The sequence below is a fragment of the Typha angustifolia genome, chromosome 12 (assembly GCF_048772165.1).
Source record: "Typha angustifolia cultivar Huaian chromosome 12, ASM4877216v1, whole genome shotgun sequence".
NCBI lineage: Eukaryota > Viridiplantae > Streptophyta > Magnoliopsida > Poales > Typhaceae > Typha > Typha angustifolia.
The window spans coordinates 11,033,857-11,050,922 of record NC_133250.1 but is presented as its reverse complement, the minus strand read 5'-3'; the positions used below and the strand labels follow the sequence as shown (position 1 = coordinate 11,050,922).

Below are 17,066 nucleotides of genomic sequence, written 5' to 3'. Positions count from 1 at the left end.
ATTTCTGATTTCGGGTCTTCATTAGACGCAGCGATTTCAAATGAGGAGAAGGCTCGACGTCCAGAAGGGGGAGAAGAATGCCTTGTTAAAAATTGGTTCAAATTCAGTTTCAGTAAAAATTCAGTAAGTATCAGTATTTCTGTGCCGCGTTCGAACGGGCCCTGAGCGTGTTTTTTTTACTCTAAATTTTTTTTGGTTTTCTAGTTTTAATTTGTATATAATTTATTTGTTGAGAGTTTTTTTTAAAAAAAATCGGTGCACTTCTAGATTCAAAAATATATATTCTTGACATATAAATATGATATTTTCTTGATTATGAGTTATTATAGTCAATTTTATCATCCTGTAGTATATTGTGTTATTTTTTTATTTATTCACTCTCTCGACTTATGTATTAATTAAATTAAATTTAATGCACTCATAATGTGTGTATATTCTTGAGCGAGCATGACATAATAAAATATTTTCTTAGATAACTCAATATTGACTTTGATTTACACAGTTTGACCTCATACTTAGTCATCAGTAACATGTTAATAAAAGATCAATGAAAAAGATTACAATGAGTTAGTATGAAAGCCATCTTGTTTAGAGTCCAGTTTGACTTAGTAAATTGCTTAAAAATTTTTTGAAGAAAAAAAGAGATATATACATATATATGTTTACACATTGTTCATTATGTACTACAAGAAAAGAGCTACCTGTGAAAGCCATCATTGCACCTATATAGTTTCAGTAAAAAAAAATACAGGAAAATTTCTGTCAAGTTGTGAAGAATAAGTCGAAAAGTGCATAATTATATACCAAGTTGGTTTGACTACTGTGTTGCATCATTTTTTAAATATGAAAGTTTATTTAAGAAGATTATTTAATGTTATCTATCATCAACTTGCATATGCATATTGTTATGATTAATCAAGATTAATTTATAATTTGAGTCATGCATTAGAGTTGATCATAATATACTCTTAATTATTTAATTGATCTGTGTATGACTTATTTTATTTGATTGGCATATCTATGGCTTGAATTTATTCTGAATTTTTAAAACTGCATCTCTAAAAATATTTTAGATTTTTTTTTCTGATTTCAAATAAAAAAAAAGGTATTCGAACGCAGGATTCTTGAGTTCGAACGCAGTGACTGGCGTTCGAAAAAGGTATTCGAACGCAGGATTTTTGAATTCGAACACAGTGATTGGCGTGTTCGAACGCGCAGACTGGTGCGTTAAACGCACTCGGGGGTTTTTTAAATATTGCGTCCGAACCCAGGATTTCATCTTACTTCTTATCAAACCCTAAAACCCTTTCTTTTCCATTCTCCCAAATCTTCAAGATCTTCATGGTTTTCACTAAATCCTTCACTCCATACCCTCTCAAATGCTATTTCTCCTCCGGATCTAGTGCTTTTTGGTTGAATCTTCAAGTTCTTCACCACTTTTTGCGAGATATGATTTGTGAATACTTTCTTATTTTTTTATTCAAATTAGCCTGTTGATCTTAGTTGATTTCGTGTGTTTTTAAGTTTTGATCACGATAGAGTTTACATCTTGATGTTTCTTGAGCGATTAAATATGACAAACTCGTTTGTTCTAATAGAAGATGAATTTCACTTAGGGCTTTCATAGTTTCTTAGATTTTTTTTTATTTTTTGCTTTGGGTATGTGTTGCATGTTAAAATCTATTTTTCTCTATATAAGGCCTAAAAAAGCTACAGTTTGCAAGAAGCTAAGGCCGCCTTTTTCACCGTCTTCTGCTCCAAAGTTCTCTTCATAAAATGCTACAGACAAATACGAGTTATAACTTTGGAACTCGTCCGATATAATGTCACTCCAAAAGTTATGTAGTGCAAGAGGGCATTTGCTCACCAAAAAGGACGATGTCATCGAGAAGATCGAGACAGCGGAGAGTTCCTCTCCGCTAACCTGTGGACAGTAAGAGACTTCAGCAATAATTGCCGAGAAACAGTTGTATTGCTGCAACTTTACAAATCAGCAACTTGCTGATGAAATGATCACTTATTTGTTCTTTTGTGAAATAAGAAAATCATTAATTAATTGATTAGACGTTGCGTGGCTAACCTATCGCATATTTTTAAACGAACGTGATTGACCGTTCAACTAGTATTTTAATATTTAAACTGGTGTGCCATGTTGATCGATATAGAGTATAAGCATCGAGTGAGAGCTCTAATTGAGAACCAACTCCGAAGCATCTCCTCGTAGCTCTCTCTCTCTCTCTTCCTGTCTAGTTGAAACCCATGGAGCTTCTCAGTAAAGTTGCAGATCTTGCCCTGGCTCCGTTGTTCAATTTCGTGATGCGGCAGCTGACGTATCCGTTTAAAGCCGGCGACAGCGTCAGGGCCCTCCAAAGTGCCCGCGAGCATTTGATCACCAAGAAGGACGATGTCGTCGAGAAGATCGAGATAGCGGAGAGGAATGGCCAGAAACCAACTCATCAATTGCAAGGGTGGTTGGATGAGGTGGAAGCTACGAAAACCCAAGTGGATACGATGGTAGAGAAATATAAGCAGAGGTGGTTGTGCTTCAAATGCTTCTCACCCAACTGTTGTTCCAACTACAGTCTCAGCAAAACTGCCGCCGAGTTGCTTCTGGATGTGCAAAGGTTGTTAAATGATGAAAGAACGAAGGTGCTGGCGATAACACAGGTGCCGCCTCCTGTACAGGAGGTGCCTATTCCTTCCACATCGACATCATCTCCAAATGCAAATCCAAATCTTGAAGAAGCACTCTACTACATCAGAGAGGATCAAGTGGTGGGGATGATCGGAATTTGGGGCATGGGTGGCGTAGGGAAGACCCACCTTTTGCACCAAATCAACAACTCCTTTATTGGTGGCTCTTCTTTTAATCCGGTGATCTTGGTCACAGTTTCTCAATCATGTACAATAAGGAAACTTCAAAAGGAGATAGTCGAGAATCTGAAACTGCCGAGAATCTGAAACTGCCCGAGGATTGGTTGATCAGTACGGAAAACCTCATCGAATGCTGGATGGGATTGGGCTTAATAAAAGAGTTTGATTCCACATCAGAAGCATATAACACCGGGAACACTCTGATCAGGTACCTCATAGGAGCATGCCTATTCGAAGATCATGAAGAAGAAGGCAGAGTAGTGAGGATGCACGAAGTGTTACGCGATATGGCGTTGTGGATAACACACGACGAGGGAAAGAAGAAGAACAAATGGATGGTCTTCACAGATGAGGCTCCACGTGACAAGGATATTTGGAGTAAAGCAGAAAGGATAACGTTGATGCAGAGTAAATATTGAAGCACTTCCTCCTGTTGCAACTACACCCTATTTATCCAAACTCACCACTTTGATGCTTTCACTTAACCGTAACTTGAGAGCGCTTGGAGATAATATCGGAGCTTTAGTTGCACTCACATATCTTGACCTCTCCCGGTGTGGATTTGTTCATTTTCCCAAAGAGATATGTGGGTTGGTCCAGCTCCGATACCTCAACCTTGCAAACAATGAGATATCATCTCTCCCTGTGGAGCTGGGATCTCTTGTCAACCTCAAGTTCCTGATTTTACGGGATACTGGAATCCATACAATACCTCAGGGTGTTATTGCAAACCTCAAGTCTTTGCAGGTTCTCGACTTATATCACACATGGAGGATTATTGGTGAAAATTTGACCTATTTGGCATCACAACTATTGGAAGAGTTAAGAGTGCTTAGACAACTAAAAGGTCTTGGAATTTGCATAGGAGATACATCGCAATACCATAGACTACTTGTTGAGTTGCCCAATGTATCAATTCGGTGGCTCGGCATAAGCAATCTAGAGAATTCCACTTCTTCCTTCTCCTTGTCGACTAGCTTCCTCGGGGACGAGCAAATCCAGATAAACTTAGCTGATCTTTGTTTTGCGAATAGCGATGTGACCCCCAGTGCATGGTGATTGAAGGTAACCATCAACAACCCACATGGCAACTTGGAGCACTTGAGACCCTCGAATTTCGTGAGATGCGCCGTTTAGAAGAGATAATATGGAAGGGAATAGTTCCCAAGGAGCTGTTTCAGGCTCTTCGGGTCTTCTTTATATGTAGTTTATTGTCAGAAGTTGAACATTTCATGGATTTTGCATCTCCCATGCCTTAGGGACCTATATGTAATTGAGTGTTCTAGAATGAAGGAACTAATTGCTTGTGAAGCGAAAAATCATGGTGAGGATGTTCCAGATACAATAGAAAAGGAAGAAGAGAAAGAAATCACGTCCACCGCCACTTTCCCTTCCCTTGCCTCACGACCTTATTTTTGAAAAATGTGCCAGAGATGGTTTCCATTTGCCACTCCGCATTCGCTCTTCCGGCGTTCAATTATATAACTATCTACAAGTGTCCGAAATTGAAGACGCTCCCATTCCGGCCAGGTAACATCCCGGGCATATTAAAATATATTAGAGGAGCCGGACGATGGTGGGAAGGTTTAGAGTGGGAAGACAGCAGTGTCAAACCTTCCCTCCAACAGTTTCACGTCACTCACAGGGTATATCAATTTCTGTTGGCGTTGATTTATTCTCTTTTACATCCCTTGTGATGATTTATTTTCAAAACAGCGAGTGATTTAATTTATGCTTTGGTTTGTTGTGGTTTTCCGATCTCAATGAAGGTCATTTGTATGCCACAGGCAAGTATCTTTGAGCAATAAAATGGTATTGATGTCTCCACCACAGCAGAAGAGGATATATAGTCAAATCATTTATAGTCATATTTACAACAACTTTGTCATGTTTTCCTTAGCATCTTTAATAGTAACTTAGTAAATTATTATTATCCTAAATAAATCATTTTTTCACTATTTCCCCCCTTATTTAGCATATTCATGTATTGAGAAGTTACATACAGTAGTATTTCATAACTCTTGAGAGGAGTTTATGAGTAATCCGAGGTGTAGTTGGCTGCATCGTATCCAAGTTTTTGTTGGACGAGTGACTTGTTTTCTTCATTTTTAATTGTTCTTGTCTCGACTGAGACATGTTTCGTAATTTTATTAATTATGATAAGTAGTGGTGATGATCGAAACCTATTAATTAAAATTGTTTCTTAATTTTATTATATATATATATATATATAATCGTTTACAACAAAATTTGTGTACAAAGGCCTTAGAGATAGGAATATACTGACTACATAGTTTACCTATACTTGTGACTTAACAAGCCTTAATGATGTAATGGGCGATTGTTCTGCTTCTCGGTAGATATCTCTGTTGTTGTTAATTCCTTTTCTTTTTTTTTCTCATCTCTGTATTAAAAAGAAAACTTCAGAGCTTTTAATTCCGTCTGTTTGACATACATGACTGAAGGACTGATCGAGTGAAATTAGCAGCATAATTATGTACAAAAAGTAAATATAAAAATTCTCTACTCTATAAGTTCCTACGTGATAAAAGTGTCAGTGACGTTCAAAACCTGTTGAAAATTGTGTAACTATCTCGTGTGAACAATGGACATCAAGTTTTTGTGGGGAATAAAAGATATCTCTAATGCATCAAATTTCTCATAAAAACATTCTCGAGTGCAACAAAAGGAAAAAGAAGAGAGAAAAAAAAAAAAACTAAAAGACCATTCTCGGGTGCCATGATGCATTCACTAGCTTCAGAACTTTCCTCTCAGGTTTAGCACTCCTTTTCATACAAAGAACAATCTTGAGAAAACCATTACAAATGAGTTTGACAGTAGGAAAAAAAAATCCTTATTAATAGATATACTTGCATACATATATATATATATATGTTTATTTATTTATTTTGTGTTGTTATATAACCTATAAACCTATATCTAAAAAAGGCTTCTAATAATTTAATTATATTTAGTTTCTCAATTTGCAATAATAAGTTCTAGTGTACACTGTATATCTAAAATGTGTGGACTCTATTATAAAATAAATACACCAACTATAGAAATTATATGCACTGATTATAAAAAAAATATACACTGAGTTTCATATATTAATTAAAATGATAAATAAAATAAAATTATACAAAAATCTACCTAAATAGGTTAAACTGTTAGATTTGTTTTATTCAAAGTAATTAGATATTATATATATAGCAAACTATATAAGTATCATCTTATTCTTATATTATAGAGGAGAGGAATAATAATTGCACAAAATAATTCTTATATTAGTTAATTAATTAGAAAGATACGGTCACCTAAAGCATATATATTTATATATAAGTTAGATGGTTTGTTACTTCTGCGTCGGCACTTTACTTCTGTTTTTAAATTTGGCTTTGACTTTTTAGTGATATGAGCCTTTGTATTCTGTATTATTTATAAAATATAAAATAATAATTATTATTATATTAAATCTTGATTAATTTATCATGTGAGAATTTTTTTTTTTTTTTTTTGATATCAAGAGCTGAGAATTTAGCTAGTGGTTACATCGCGGGTCCGAATAGATCCTAACTTATCCGAATTTAGAATTGTTACCATCCTAAGGTAGCTTATTGGCCTTACACCAATCGCTTCTCAAAACTGATTTTCTTCCTAGCTTGGCCAACCAGTTACTCTATTTTCTTCTCAGTAGATGTGACTAAACTTAACCACTATCCTCTCCTTCAAATACTTTAATCAATGCTAGAGTATTAGACTCCGCTGGTACTCTATCCTATCTACCATGTGGAAGCTATATGGTTCACCCACTTGAAAGGCAATTATATTTAATAGCAGCAGGGTGTTACGTAAGATATGCTACAAAACAGTCTATCCGACTAAGATTGCAGGGCCTGCACATGCCCGCCGAATGATTAGGATCGGTTGTGGTAGAGCATCTATTAAGTGGTGTTGTTGCTGTAGCAAATAGTAATCCGTTCACAAGATTGCCAAAGTACTGAAATCTGAAGACCGTGATAGTATTCTTGAGAGTCTTTGACCAATCAACTTCTATGCTTTTCTCATTCAAACAGGTAGGCCTGATTGACATTGGAGGTTAGTATCGAGTGATCGAGAGCTCGAAGGACAACCCCAGGGCATCTCCTCTTAGCTTTCTCATTTGAAATCCATGGAGCTTCTCAATGGAGTTGCAATCGTTGTCCTCTCTCCGTTGTTCAATTTCGTGGCACGGCAACTGGCGTATCCGTTTAAAGCCGGTGATAACGTGAGAGAGCTCGAAAGGGCCACCGGGCGTTTGCTCAACAAGAAGAAGGATGTGATGGAGCGTATCGAGATAGCAAAACGGAATAGCCAGAGACAAACCCATCAACTTCAAGGATGGTTAGATGAGGTGGAAGCTACCAAATCCGAAGTGGATGCGATAGTAGAGAAATATACCCAAAGGTGTGTGTGCTTCAAATGTTTCTCACCTAATTGTTCTTCAAACTATATTATCGGCAAAGCTGCCGCCAAGAAGCTTCCGGACGTGGAAAGGTTGTTAAATTATGAAATAAAGGAGGAGGCAGCGATAGCGCCGGTGCTGCCTCCTGTCCAGGAGGTGTCTATTCCTACCACATCAACATCATCTCCGATTGCAAATTCAAATCTTGAAGAAGCACTCCACTGCATTAGAGAGGATCAAGTGGTGGGGATGATCGGAATTTGGGGCATGGGTGGTGTAGGAAAGACCCACCTTTTGAAACAAATCGAAAACTCATTTGCTGGCGGCTCTTCTTTTAATCCGGTGATCTGGGTCACAGCTTCTCAGTCATGTACAACCGAAACCATTCAGAAGCAGATCGTCAAGAAGCTGAAACTACGGCAACAAGAGGATGTTACAGAACCACGTGATATCATCTTCAATTTCTTCAAAAATAAAAGTTTCCTCGTGCTGTTGGACGACCTTTGGGGGCGACTTAATCTAGAGGATGTTGGAATCCCATTTCCACTCGGGGTGGTCGGCGGATGCAAGCGCAAGGTGGTGTTGACCACGAGATCAATAAATGTTTGTGGCAAGATGGAGGTGAGAAAGAAAATCAAAGTGAAGTGCCTGAACGATGACGAGGCATGGAGCCTCTTCCAGGAGAAGGTTGGCGAGGAAACCATCAGCTCTCATCCTCTCATACCACGCCTTGCGAAAGAGGTCATCGAGGAGTTGGAGGGCTTGCCACTGGCTCTTATCACAACCGGTCGGGCCATGTACGACAAGAAGGATCCAAGAGAATGGGAGTATGCCATCCATCTACTTAAGAAGTCGCGACTCGATGAAGTCGAGCATTCACGCGAAGATCAAGAAGGGAGTACTTTTTATAGATTAAAGTTCAGTTATGATAGCTTGATGTCTGACACCTTGAGAGAGTGTTTCTTGTCTTGCTCCATGTGGCCCGAGGATCATCGAATAAGGAAGGATATCCATATTGAATGCTGGATGGGATTAGGCTTAATAAGAGAGTTTGACTACATATCAGAAGCATATAACACCGGGAACACTCTGATCAGGTACCTCATAGGAGCATGCTTATTAGAGGAGAATGAAGTATATCATGAAGTGAGGATGCATGATGTGTTACGCGATATGGCATTGTGGATAACACACGACGAGGGGAAGAAGAAGAACAAATGGATGGTCTTTACAGATGAGGCTCCACGCGACAAGGAAATTTGGCATAAAGCAGAGAGGATAACATTGATGCAGAGTAATATTGAAGCACTTCCTCCTATTGCAACCACATCCTTTTCATCCAAACTCACCACTTTGATGCTTTCACATAACCATAAATTGAGAGAGCTCGGAGATAATTTGGGAGCCCTAGTTGCACTCACATATCTTGAGCTCTCCTGGTGTGGATTTGTTCAGTTTCCCAAAGAGATATGTGGGTTGGTCCAGCTCCAACACCTCAGCCTTGCAAACAATGAAATATCGTCTCTCCCTGTAGAGCTGGAATCTCTCGTCAATCTCAAGTTCCTGATTTTACGGGTTAATAGAATCCATACAATACCTCAGGGTGTTATTGCAAAACTCAAGTCTTTGCAGGTTCTCGACTTATATCAAAAGTGGAGGAGTATTGGTGAAGACTTGACCTATTTGGCATCACAACTGTTGGAAGAGTTAAAGTGCTTAGACAATCTAAAAGGTCTTGGAATTTGCATAGGAGATACATCGCAACTCCATAGACTTGCTGAGTTGCCCAATGCATTAACTCGGTGGCTCGGCATCAGCAAGCTTGAGAAATCCTCTTCCTTCTCCTTGATTACTCGCTTCCTTGGGGACGAGCAAATCCAGATGAACTTAGCTGAACTTTGTTTTACGAATAGCAATGTGACCCAAATGGTAATTGAAGCTAACCATCATCGACCAACATGGCAACTTCGAGCGCTTGAGAAGCTTGAATTTCATGAGATGCATTGTTTAGAAGAGATAATATGGACAGGAGTAGTTCCCAAGGAGCTATTTCAGGCTCTTCGCCATTTAACTATAAATAGTTGCCACAAGGTGAAGAGCATTTCATGGGTTTTGCATCTCCCATGCCTTAAGTTCCTTGGGGTAGTGAAATGTAATAGTATGAGGGAACTGATTGCTTGTGGGGCAGAAAATCATGGCGAGAGTGTTGCAAATACAGTAAAAAGGGAAGAGGAGAAAGAAATCACGTCAATCCCTACTTTTCCTTCCCTCACGATGATAAATATAGATAATCTTCCAGAGATGGTTTTCATTTGCCACTCTACATTCGCTCTCCCGGCATTAATTGAGCTCCACATCAGCAGTTGTCCGAAATTGAAGAAGCTCCCATTCCAACCAGGTAACATCCCGAGTAAATTACGAGCTATTTATGGTTCCAAAGGATGGTGGGAAGGTTTAGAGTGGAAAGACAGCAGTGTCAAAACTTCCCTCCAACAGCTTTACATCGATCCATACCAAGTTCCTACGTGATAAGTGTCACTGACTGTCAAAACCTGTTAAAATTGTTTCCTTAATTTTTAGTGGATATTATCTTGTGTGAATGAATGACAGACCTCAATTTTATGTGTGTTGAAAACTGGACATATTTGGCATCACAACTGTTTGAAGAGCTTCATTTTTTTGCATCAAATTTCTTAAAAAAAGAGAAGATTAAGAAAGCTCTTACCTTTTCCCTTTCTACACCTGTGAAGCCGCAATAATTCAAAGGCCATTACACACTCATGGAATTCGTAACAATTTGTGCCGAGCTGCTTTGAATATTTAATTTTGATGTCGCCAAATTTTCACACCGTTTTGGATCGAAATTTTTTTATTTGGAATAGAAATTTTTAGAGTATCGTCCACAATTGTCGTCTAAATTGATGTTGGAAAACACCAAACGCCAAATGTGCGTATTAGATTTGAGTTGTGTGATAGTGTTGCACGATGTACTCATAGTCTAAATTAACAAAAAACTTAATTTAAATTGTGAAACCTAACTTAATTTAAAAGCTTAAACTATTAATTTCTTTTCTAGGCAAGGCGAAATTAAACTAATTGTCGGGTTACTCCTTCAGATATACTCGACATTGTGATTATGAGATGAGCTGCTTTCTGCATTATAGCAAGGATAAGTGATACCCTCGAAACCACTATCTTTATCATTTTTCCACGCTTCTCTAATTGACCAGCTGCAATTTTGCACCTACCCGAAGTTTTGTAGGACGTTTCATGCGGCGAAGATATGCAGACGATTGGATCACCCAACCGGATAGTCTTTTTTTTTAGATCCAATAAGCATGAAGCATTAAAGCATTTTATAGTCTGAGAGGGTGTGAATTGAACACAATGTAATAGTCCAGACAGCAGCAAAAATTACTAAGCGATTACAACCATGACATAAATCTAAAGCCCTCTTCTCATGAATAAAAAAAGCAAGAAAGACTCGGATAACTGATGCCTTAATTATAGTAGAGAGATAAGTGACATACCCACCAGCCTCGGTCACCCTTTTGCCTAAAAGAGCAACCCCTGGTGAGCCTAGCACGCCCACCGGTCGGCTAGAACAACACCGTCTAGCAGTCGGCGCAGACGACGACGGTCTATGAATGGCTAAACATGGCCGTTATGTTGAAGCAATCTTGGCACTTGAGGTCCATGAAGGAGTTGGGAGAGTGGACAAGACGCTTGAGCTTGTGCTTCCTCTTCTCAAGCTCAGTCAGAGGATTTAGTAAATCGATGTCGTTTTGGAGGACCATCTTGATGAAACCCTAGAAAGATCGTGCGAACTTCAAAAGATGGAGAACAAAAGGCGAGACAGCCGCGACAAGAGTCACCTAATCGAATAGTTAGGTATCTCTAGCCTAGCTCCTACTATTTATTTTATTTATCAACTAACTCTAACAGAGCTAGTAAGTATCTTGCCCATGACTAAGGAGGTTATGAGATTGACTCTAACTCCAAATAATTATTGTGAAAATAATTATTTAGTTGTTGGTGGTGGTGGCTTAACTCAATGATTTAGCTCGATTAATGGCTCGACGTGCGATTGGTTTGGAAGAGCAGCTCGCCAGCACAATGACTTAGAACAATGTCTTAGAATATTTAGTTTGGAACAATTATTCAGCGATGCACACAATTTGAAGTCTAAACTAGGAGGCTCAGTACACTAGCTAAAACTTGATAGAGTTTTAATGCCTTTATATCTAAAGAAGGTTAGCCTTTTGTCACATCCATATCTAACCCTCAGGCTCTTAAATGATTAAAAGAAAAATACTATTTATGCAAAGGTTGTTAGATGAAGGTGAAAAGCTAGCACTGGCTTAAGTAGTAATGACACCAGCGTCGTCTCATGTCCAGGAGGAGTCTCTACCGACATCATCTCTGAATACATGTCCAAATCTTAAAAAAGCACTCCGCTACATTAAAGATGAGCCAGTAGGGATGATCAACATTTGTGACATGGGTGGCATAGAAAAGACCCACCTTTGAAACAAATCAACAACTCCTTTATTGGTGACTCTGCTTTCGATGTTGTGATTCTCGCCATAGCTTCTCAATCATGTACGAGAGAAACAATTCAAAAGCAGATTGCCAAGAGCTAAAACTATAGCAACCAGAGGATGTTACAGAACAACATGATATATCTTCAATTTCCTCCCATTGTTGGATGACCTCTTGGAGCAACTTGATGTTCAGGATATTAGAATTCCATTTCCACTCGGCATGGTTGGCATCCCAGCCCTTCTCAAATATGAGACAATTTCTAGCTTTCCATCATCCACAAACCCGTAGCCACTATGGCTAGAAATTTGGCCGTGCATCCTCCTAAATGGCCCCAATCATACGCAAGCCAATTCGGGTCGAGCACAAAGGATATACCCAAGATTTGAGCAATAACTTCCCAAACCTCAATCGCATATCAACAATGATACAAGATGTGATCATAGGTTCCCTTCGTAAGCCCATAGACCATGCAAGGGTCATCGAGCCAATTTTAAGTTTGAACAAAACGGCACACGTGGGGATTCTACCCCACATAACTTTTCAATTAAACAGCATGACCCTAGGATTAATTTTCAGCTTCCAGAGCCTTCGCCAATCAAACTCCTCAGACCCAGAGATGGTTATCATCCTCAAAAACTTGTACAAAGCGCCCGCTGTGGATCCGGCCCAAATAAGGTCAGGAGCATTCATATTAGAGTTTATACAATTAAAATCTACAAAAGAAGTGATCCAAGGGTCAGTCAGGACATTCGTCCTATCGCCTTGGCCAACAAAGCGTCTGATGCCCAATCTCATATTACAGGCACGAGGGCACGAGGCCCTGGCTTAATCTTAGTAACCCATGGGTCAACAGCCCCATGCTTATATTTCATCAAAACCATCCAAAAGCAAGCTGAATTGTTTAGCATTTTAAGATATTGCTGCCAATTTTGGCCACTTCCAAATTACGGATCCCGAGGCCCCCCCTCATCCTTAGAATTAGTGATCCCAGTTGATGGGATGGATCCTTTCTTATCCTTATCTTTTCCGAAAGAAATCTCGTAGCAATCTTTTAACACTTGGTAGAGGGTGGAATTTCCAATGCAGGAATGGGTGATCCAGAAACAGTTGTAATCTGCAACTTGGCATCTTTTATTTTGTCTGCAGACGTACAACTTTACAAATCAACGACTTGCTGATGAATGATTACTTATTTGTTCTCTTGTGAAATAAGAAAATCATTACTTAGTTGATTAGAAATGGCTGGCTAACCTATCGCATCGAGTGAGAGCTCTAAATTGAGTACTTAACTCCAAACCATCTTCTCGTATAGCTTCCTCATCTTGCTTATTAGCCTCCCTCCCTCTCCCGTTGATTTCTATGGAGATTCTCAGTAAAGTAGCAGATCTTGCCCTGGCTCCGTCGTTCAATTTCGTGATGCGGCAGCTGACGTATCCGTTTAAAGCCGACGACAACGTCAGGGCCCTCCAAAGTGCCAGTGGGCATTTGCTCACCAGGAAGGACGATGTCGTCGAGATGATCGAGATAGCGGAGAGGAATGGCCAGAAACCAACTCATCAATTGCAGGAGTGGCTGGATGAGGTGAAAGCTACGAAAGCCCAAGTGGATGAGATTGTAGAGAAATATAAGCAGAGGTGGTTGTGCTTCAAATGCTTCTCACCCAACTGTTGTTCCAACTACAGTCTCAGCAAAACTGCCGCCGAGTTGCTTCTGGATGTGCAAAGGTTGTTAAATGATGAAAGAACGAAGGAGCTGGCGATAACACTGGCGCCGCCTCCTGTCCAGGAGGTGCCTGTGCCTACAACATCGACATCATCACCAAATGCAAATCAAAATCTTGAAGAAGCGCTCCGCTACATTAAAGACGACCAAGTGGGGATGATCGGAATCTGGGGCATGGGTGGAGTTGGGAAGACCACCCTCCTCCAACGAATCAACAACTCTTTTATTGGGGACTCTTCTTTCGATGTTGTGATCGTCGTCACAGCTTCTCAATCATGTACAACGGAAAAAATTCAAAATGAGATAGCCGAGAATCTAAAACTGCAGCGCGATGGGGATGTGTCGAGAAAAGCTAAGATCATCTTCAATTTCCTGAGCAAGAGAAGTTTCCTCCTGTTGTTGGACGACCTTTGGGGGCGACTTGATCTGCAGGATGTTGGAATCCCATTTCCGCTAGGGATGGTCGGCGAACACAAGCGCAAGGTGGTCTTGACCACACGATCAATAGCTGTTTGTGGGCAGATGGAGGTGAGAAAGAGGATTAAAGTGGAGTGTCTAAACGAGAACGATGCATGGAGCCTCTTCCTGGAGAAGGTTGGCGAGGAAACCATCAACTCTCATCCGCGCGTACCTAGCCTTGCAAAAGATGTCATCAAGGAGTTGGAGGGCTTGCCGCTGGCTCTTATCACTATCGGACGAGCCATGTACGAGAAGAAGGATCCGAAACAATGGGAGTATTCCATCAATTTACTGCGGAATTCACGACTTCACGAGGTCGAGCAAACGGGTATGGAGGAAGAGACTACTTTTTATAGGTTAAAGTTCAGTTATGATAGCTTGAAGTCTGACACCTTGAGAGAGTGTTTCTTGTCTTGCTCCATGTGGCCCGAGGATTGTTCTATCAGTAAGAGCAGACTCATCAAGTGCTGGATGGGATTAGGCTTAATAAAAGAGTTTGCCAGCATGTCTGAAGCTTATAACGCTGGACACACTCTGATCGGCGACTTGATAGGAGCATGCTTATTAGAACAGAATCAGCAATATGATTTTTTCTTGAGGATGCATGATGTGTTACGCGATATGGCGTTGTGGATAGCACGCGACAACGGAAAGAACAAGAACAAATGGATTGTCCCTGGAGATGACAGACCATTGGACAAAGAAATTTGGCAAGAGGCGGAAAGGATATCGCGAGTTTTCGGTAAGATCCCAGAACTGCCTCCTATTCCAGTTGCAACAGCCTCTTCTTCAAACCTTACCACTTTAATTCTTATCGGTATAGATGACTTGAAAGTTCTTGGAAACATCCGAGCTTTTGTTGCACTCACGTATCTCGATCTCTCCTACTGTGTATTGTTCTGTTTTCCCATAGAGATATGTGGGTTGGTCCAGCTCCAATACCTCAATCTTGAAGAAAATTGTATACAGTCACTCCCTGAGGAGCTGGGATCTCTTGTCAATCTCAAGTTCCTGATTCTGAGACATAATGCTGTCCAAACAATACCTCAGGGAGTTATAACAAAACTCAAATCTTTGCAGGTTCTTGACTTATACGAACCTGACGGTATTATTGAAAGAAATTTGACTTATTTACCATCACTCGTGTTCAAAGAGTTGGAGTGCTTAAACAATCTAAGAGGTCTCGGAATTTGTGTAGAGGGTATATCACAACTCAATAAGATTATTGAGTTGCCCAGTCTGTCAGTAAGGTCCCTTGCTGTTAGTAGGTTGGAGTCCACTTCCTTCTCCTTCCCGTCCAGCTTCCTTTCGAACGAGAAAATTCAGTCCAACTTAGCTGAACTTTGTTTGAAGAAAAGCAATGTGACCCAAGTGGTGATGGAAAGTAGCCATTTACACCACACATGGCATCTTCGGTCACTTGAGAAGCTAAAAATTCTTAATCTGCGTTGTTTAGAAGAGATAATATGGAAGGGAGTGGTTCCCAGGGAGTTGTTTCAGGCTCTAAGCATTTTATCTATAAAAGGTTGTAACATGCTGAAGAACATTTCGTGGGTTTTGCATCTCCCATGCCTTAATAATCTGCGGGTAATTAAATGTTCAACTATGAGGCAACTAATTGCTGATGGGACAGAAAATCATGGTGAGAATATTGCAGATATAGCAGAGAAAGAAGAGAAAGGAATCATGTTGACCTCTACTTTCCCTTGCCTAAAGGAAATATTTTTGGATGACCTACCAGAAATAGTTTCCATTTGCCACTCCATGTTCGCTTTCCCAGCTTTAGATAATATCACTGTCTATGAGTGTCCGAAATTAAAGAAGCTCCCATTCCGACCAGGTAATATACCGAGCAAAATACGGAGAATTAAAGGTACCAAAAAATGGTGGGAAGGTTTAGAGTGGGAAGACAGCGGTGTCAGAACTTTCCTCCAACCTTTTTACGAAGAAGATTCTGATTCTGATGATTCAGTATCAGCAGATAGTGGTTAATATTTGTAAGAGACGATTGTTCTGCTTTCCGATCGGTGGATATCTCTGTTGCTGTTAGTATGTTCCTTTTTCTCTGTTACATATCTCCGTTACTTTTCGAAACGTCTACTTGTATTAGAACATAGTATGGCTTTCCCATTCTATTGCCAATCCTCTGCCAAGCTCGTATATGATAAGTAGAAATAATATATGATGATCAAAACCTGTTAAAATTGTTTCCTCCATTTTAATTCTAACTATCTCGTGTGAATGAGATATTTTCTATATAAGCCCATCACTAGGATCCCACAATGATGAGCTCCAATTTTTGTTGCGAAAGGAAAAGATTTCTCTGCTGCATTCAAAAGAAGATTAAACTCTTCATAAATCTGAGAGAATTAGCCGCAATAATTCAACAAAACATGTGACTGCCGCAGTCATACAAAGAAATGACTCCAATGATGTTTTCCACCAAGTTTGAGTGAGGCTAATATTTGTAAGAGGGCAAGTATTCTGCTATCCGTTGGATATCTTTGATTCTGTAAATTTGTTTTCTTTTTAACCTCTCTGTTTTCAAAACATCTACTTGTATTATAATAAGTGGGAGCTTTTTAATTCCATCTGTGTTTCTTGGTGAAGGATTGATGCGCTTAACGCCACGGCCATAAATTTCATAAATTATATTTTCTAGATAAGATTCTGCTATTAATTTTCCATCAACTCTGTTAATCGTATTCTCAAAAGCATGGCCCAATTCTACTCAAAAAGAAAATGGGCTCTCGCGATCATGAAGGTGAATTGGGTTCCGACGATCAAGAAAAGGGTTTGGGCTTAGATTTGGGCTATGATCCAGGAAACTCCAGTGATTCAGCCCAGACATGGACCCATTCTCTCGCAGATTCGGCATCATCGGAACGAACCCGATTGCAACCCGCAAGCGAGGTGAGTGGGATTTCCTCGAAAGGGGAGTCTGCTATTCGCACACCGAAATTTGATGGGTTATATCAGGAGAAATCTCTCCATGGTTCTTCCAGTTATTGGGAGAAGGGGG

General features: G+C 39.8%; 2 protein-coding genes and 2 pseudogenes across 2 annotated transcripts; 3 read left to right on the top strand and 1 right to left on the bottom strand.

Annotated features, from left to right (window-relative positions):
- The first annotated feature begins 2,223 nt into the window (after nt 1-2,223).
- Nucleotides 2,224-4,691, top strand: LOC140771606 (disease resistance protein RPS2-like; annotated as a pseudogene).
- A 2,106-nt stretch (nt 4,692-6,797) lies between these two features.
- LOC140772339 (probable disease resistance protein At1g61300) lies at nt 6,798-9,913 on the top strand. Its single transcript, XM_073114365.1, has one exon. The coding sequence runs from the start codon at nt 7,046-7,048 to the stop codon at nt 9,845-9,847; it is 2,802 nt and encodes a 933-aa protein (XP_072970466.1). The 5' UTR covers nt 6,798-7,045; the 3' UTR covers nt 9,848-9,913.
- Nucleotides 9,914-10,054: 141 nt separating this feature from the next.
- Nucleotides 10,055-11,115, bottom strand: LOC140771605 (small ribosomal subunit protein eS27y-like; annotated as a pseudogene).
- Nucleotides 11,116-13,045: 1,930 nt separating this feature from the next.
- Nucleotides 13,046-16,521, top strand: LOC140771667 (probable disease resistance protein At1g61300). Its single transcript, XM_073113253.1, has 2 exons — nt 13,046-14,786; nt 14,868-16,521. Exons 1-2 carry the CDS (start codon nt 13,223-13,225, stop codon nt 16,034-16,036), a joined length of 2,733 nt encoding a protein of 910 aa, XP_072969354.1. The 5' UTR covers nt 13,046-13,222; the 3' UTR covers nt 16,037-16,521.
- The last annotated feature ends 545 nt before the right edge of the window (nt 16,522-17,066 follow it).

Coding starts and splice junctions, on each gene's coding strand:
- LOC140772339 (XM_073114365.1), top strand. CDS start 7,046: ATGGAGCTTCTCAATGGAGTTGCAATCGTTGTCCTCTCTCCGTTGTTC.
- LOC140771667 (XM_073113253.1), top strand. CDS start 13,223: ATGGAGATTCTCAGTAAAGTAGCAGATCTTGCCCTGGCTCCGTCGTTC. Junction 14,787..14,867: donor AAGGATATCGCGAGTTTTCG/GTAAGATCCCAG, acceptor TTATCGGTATAG/ATGACTTGAAAGTTCTTGGA.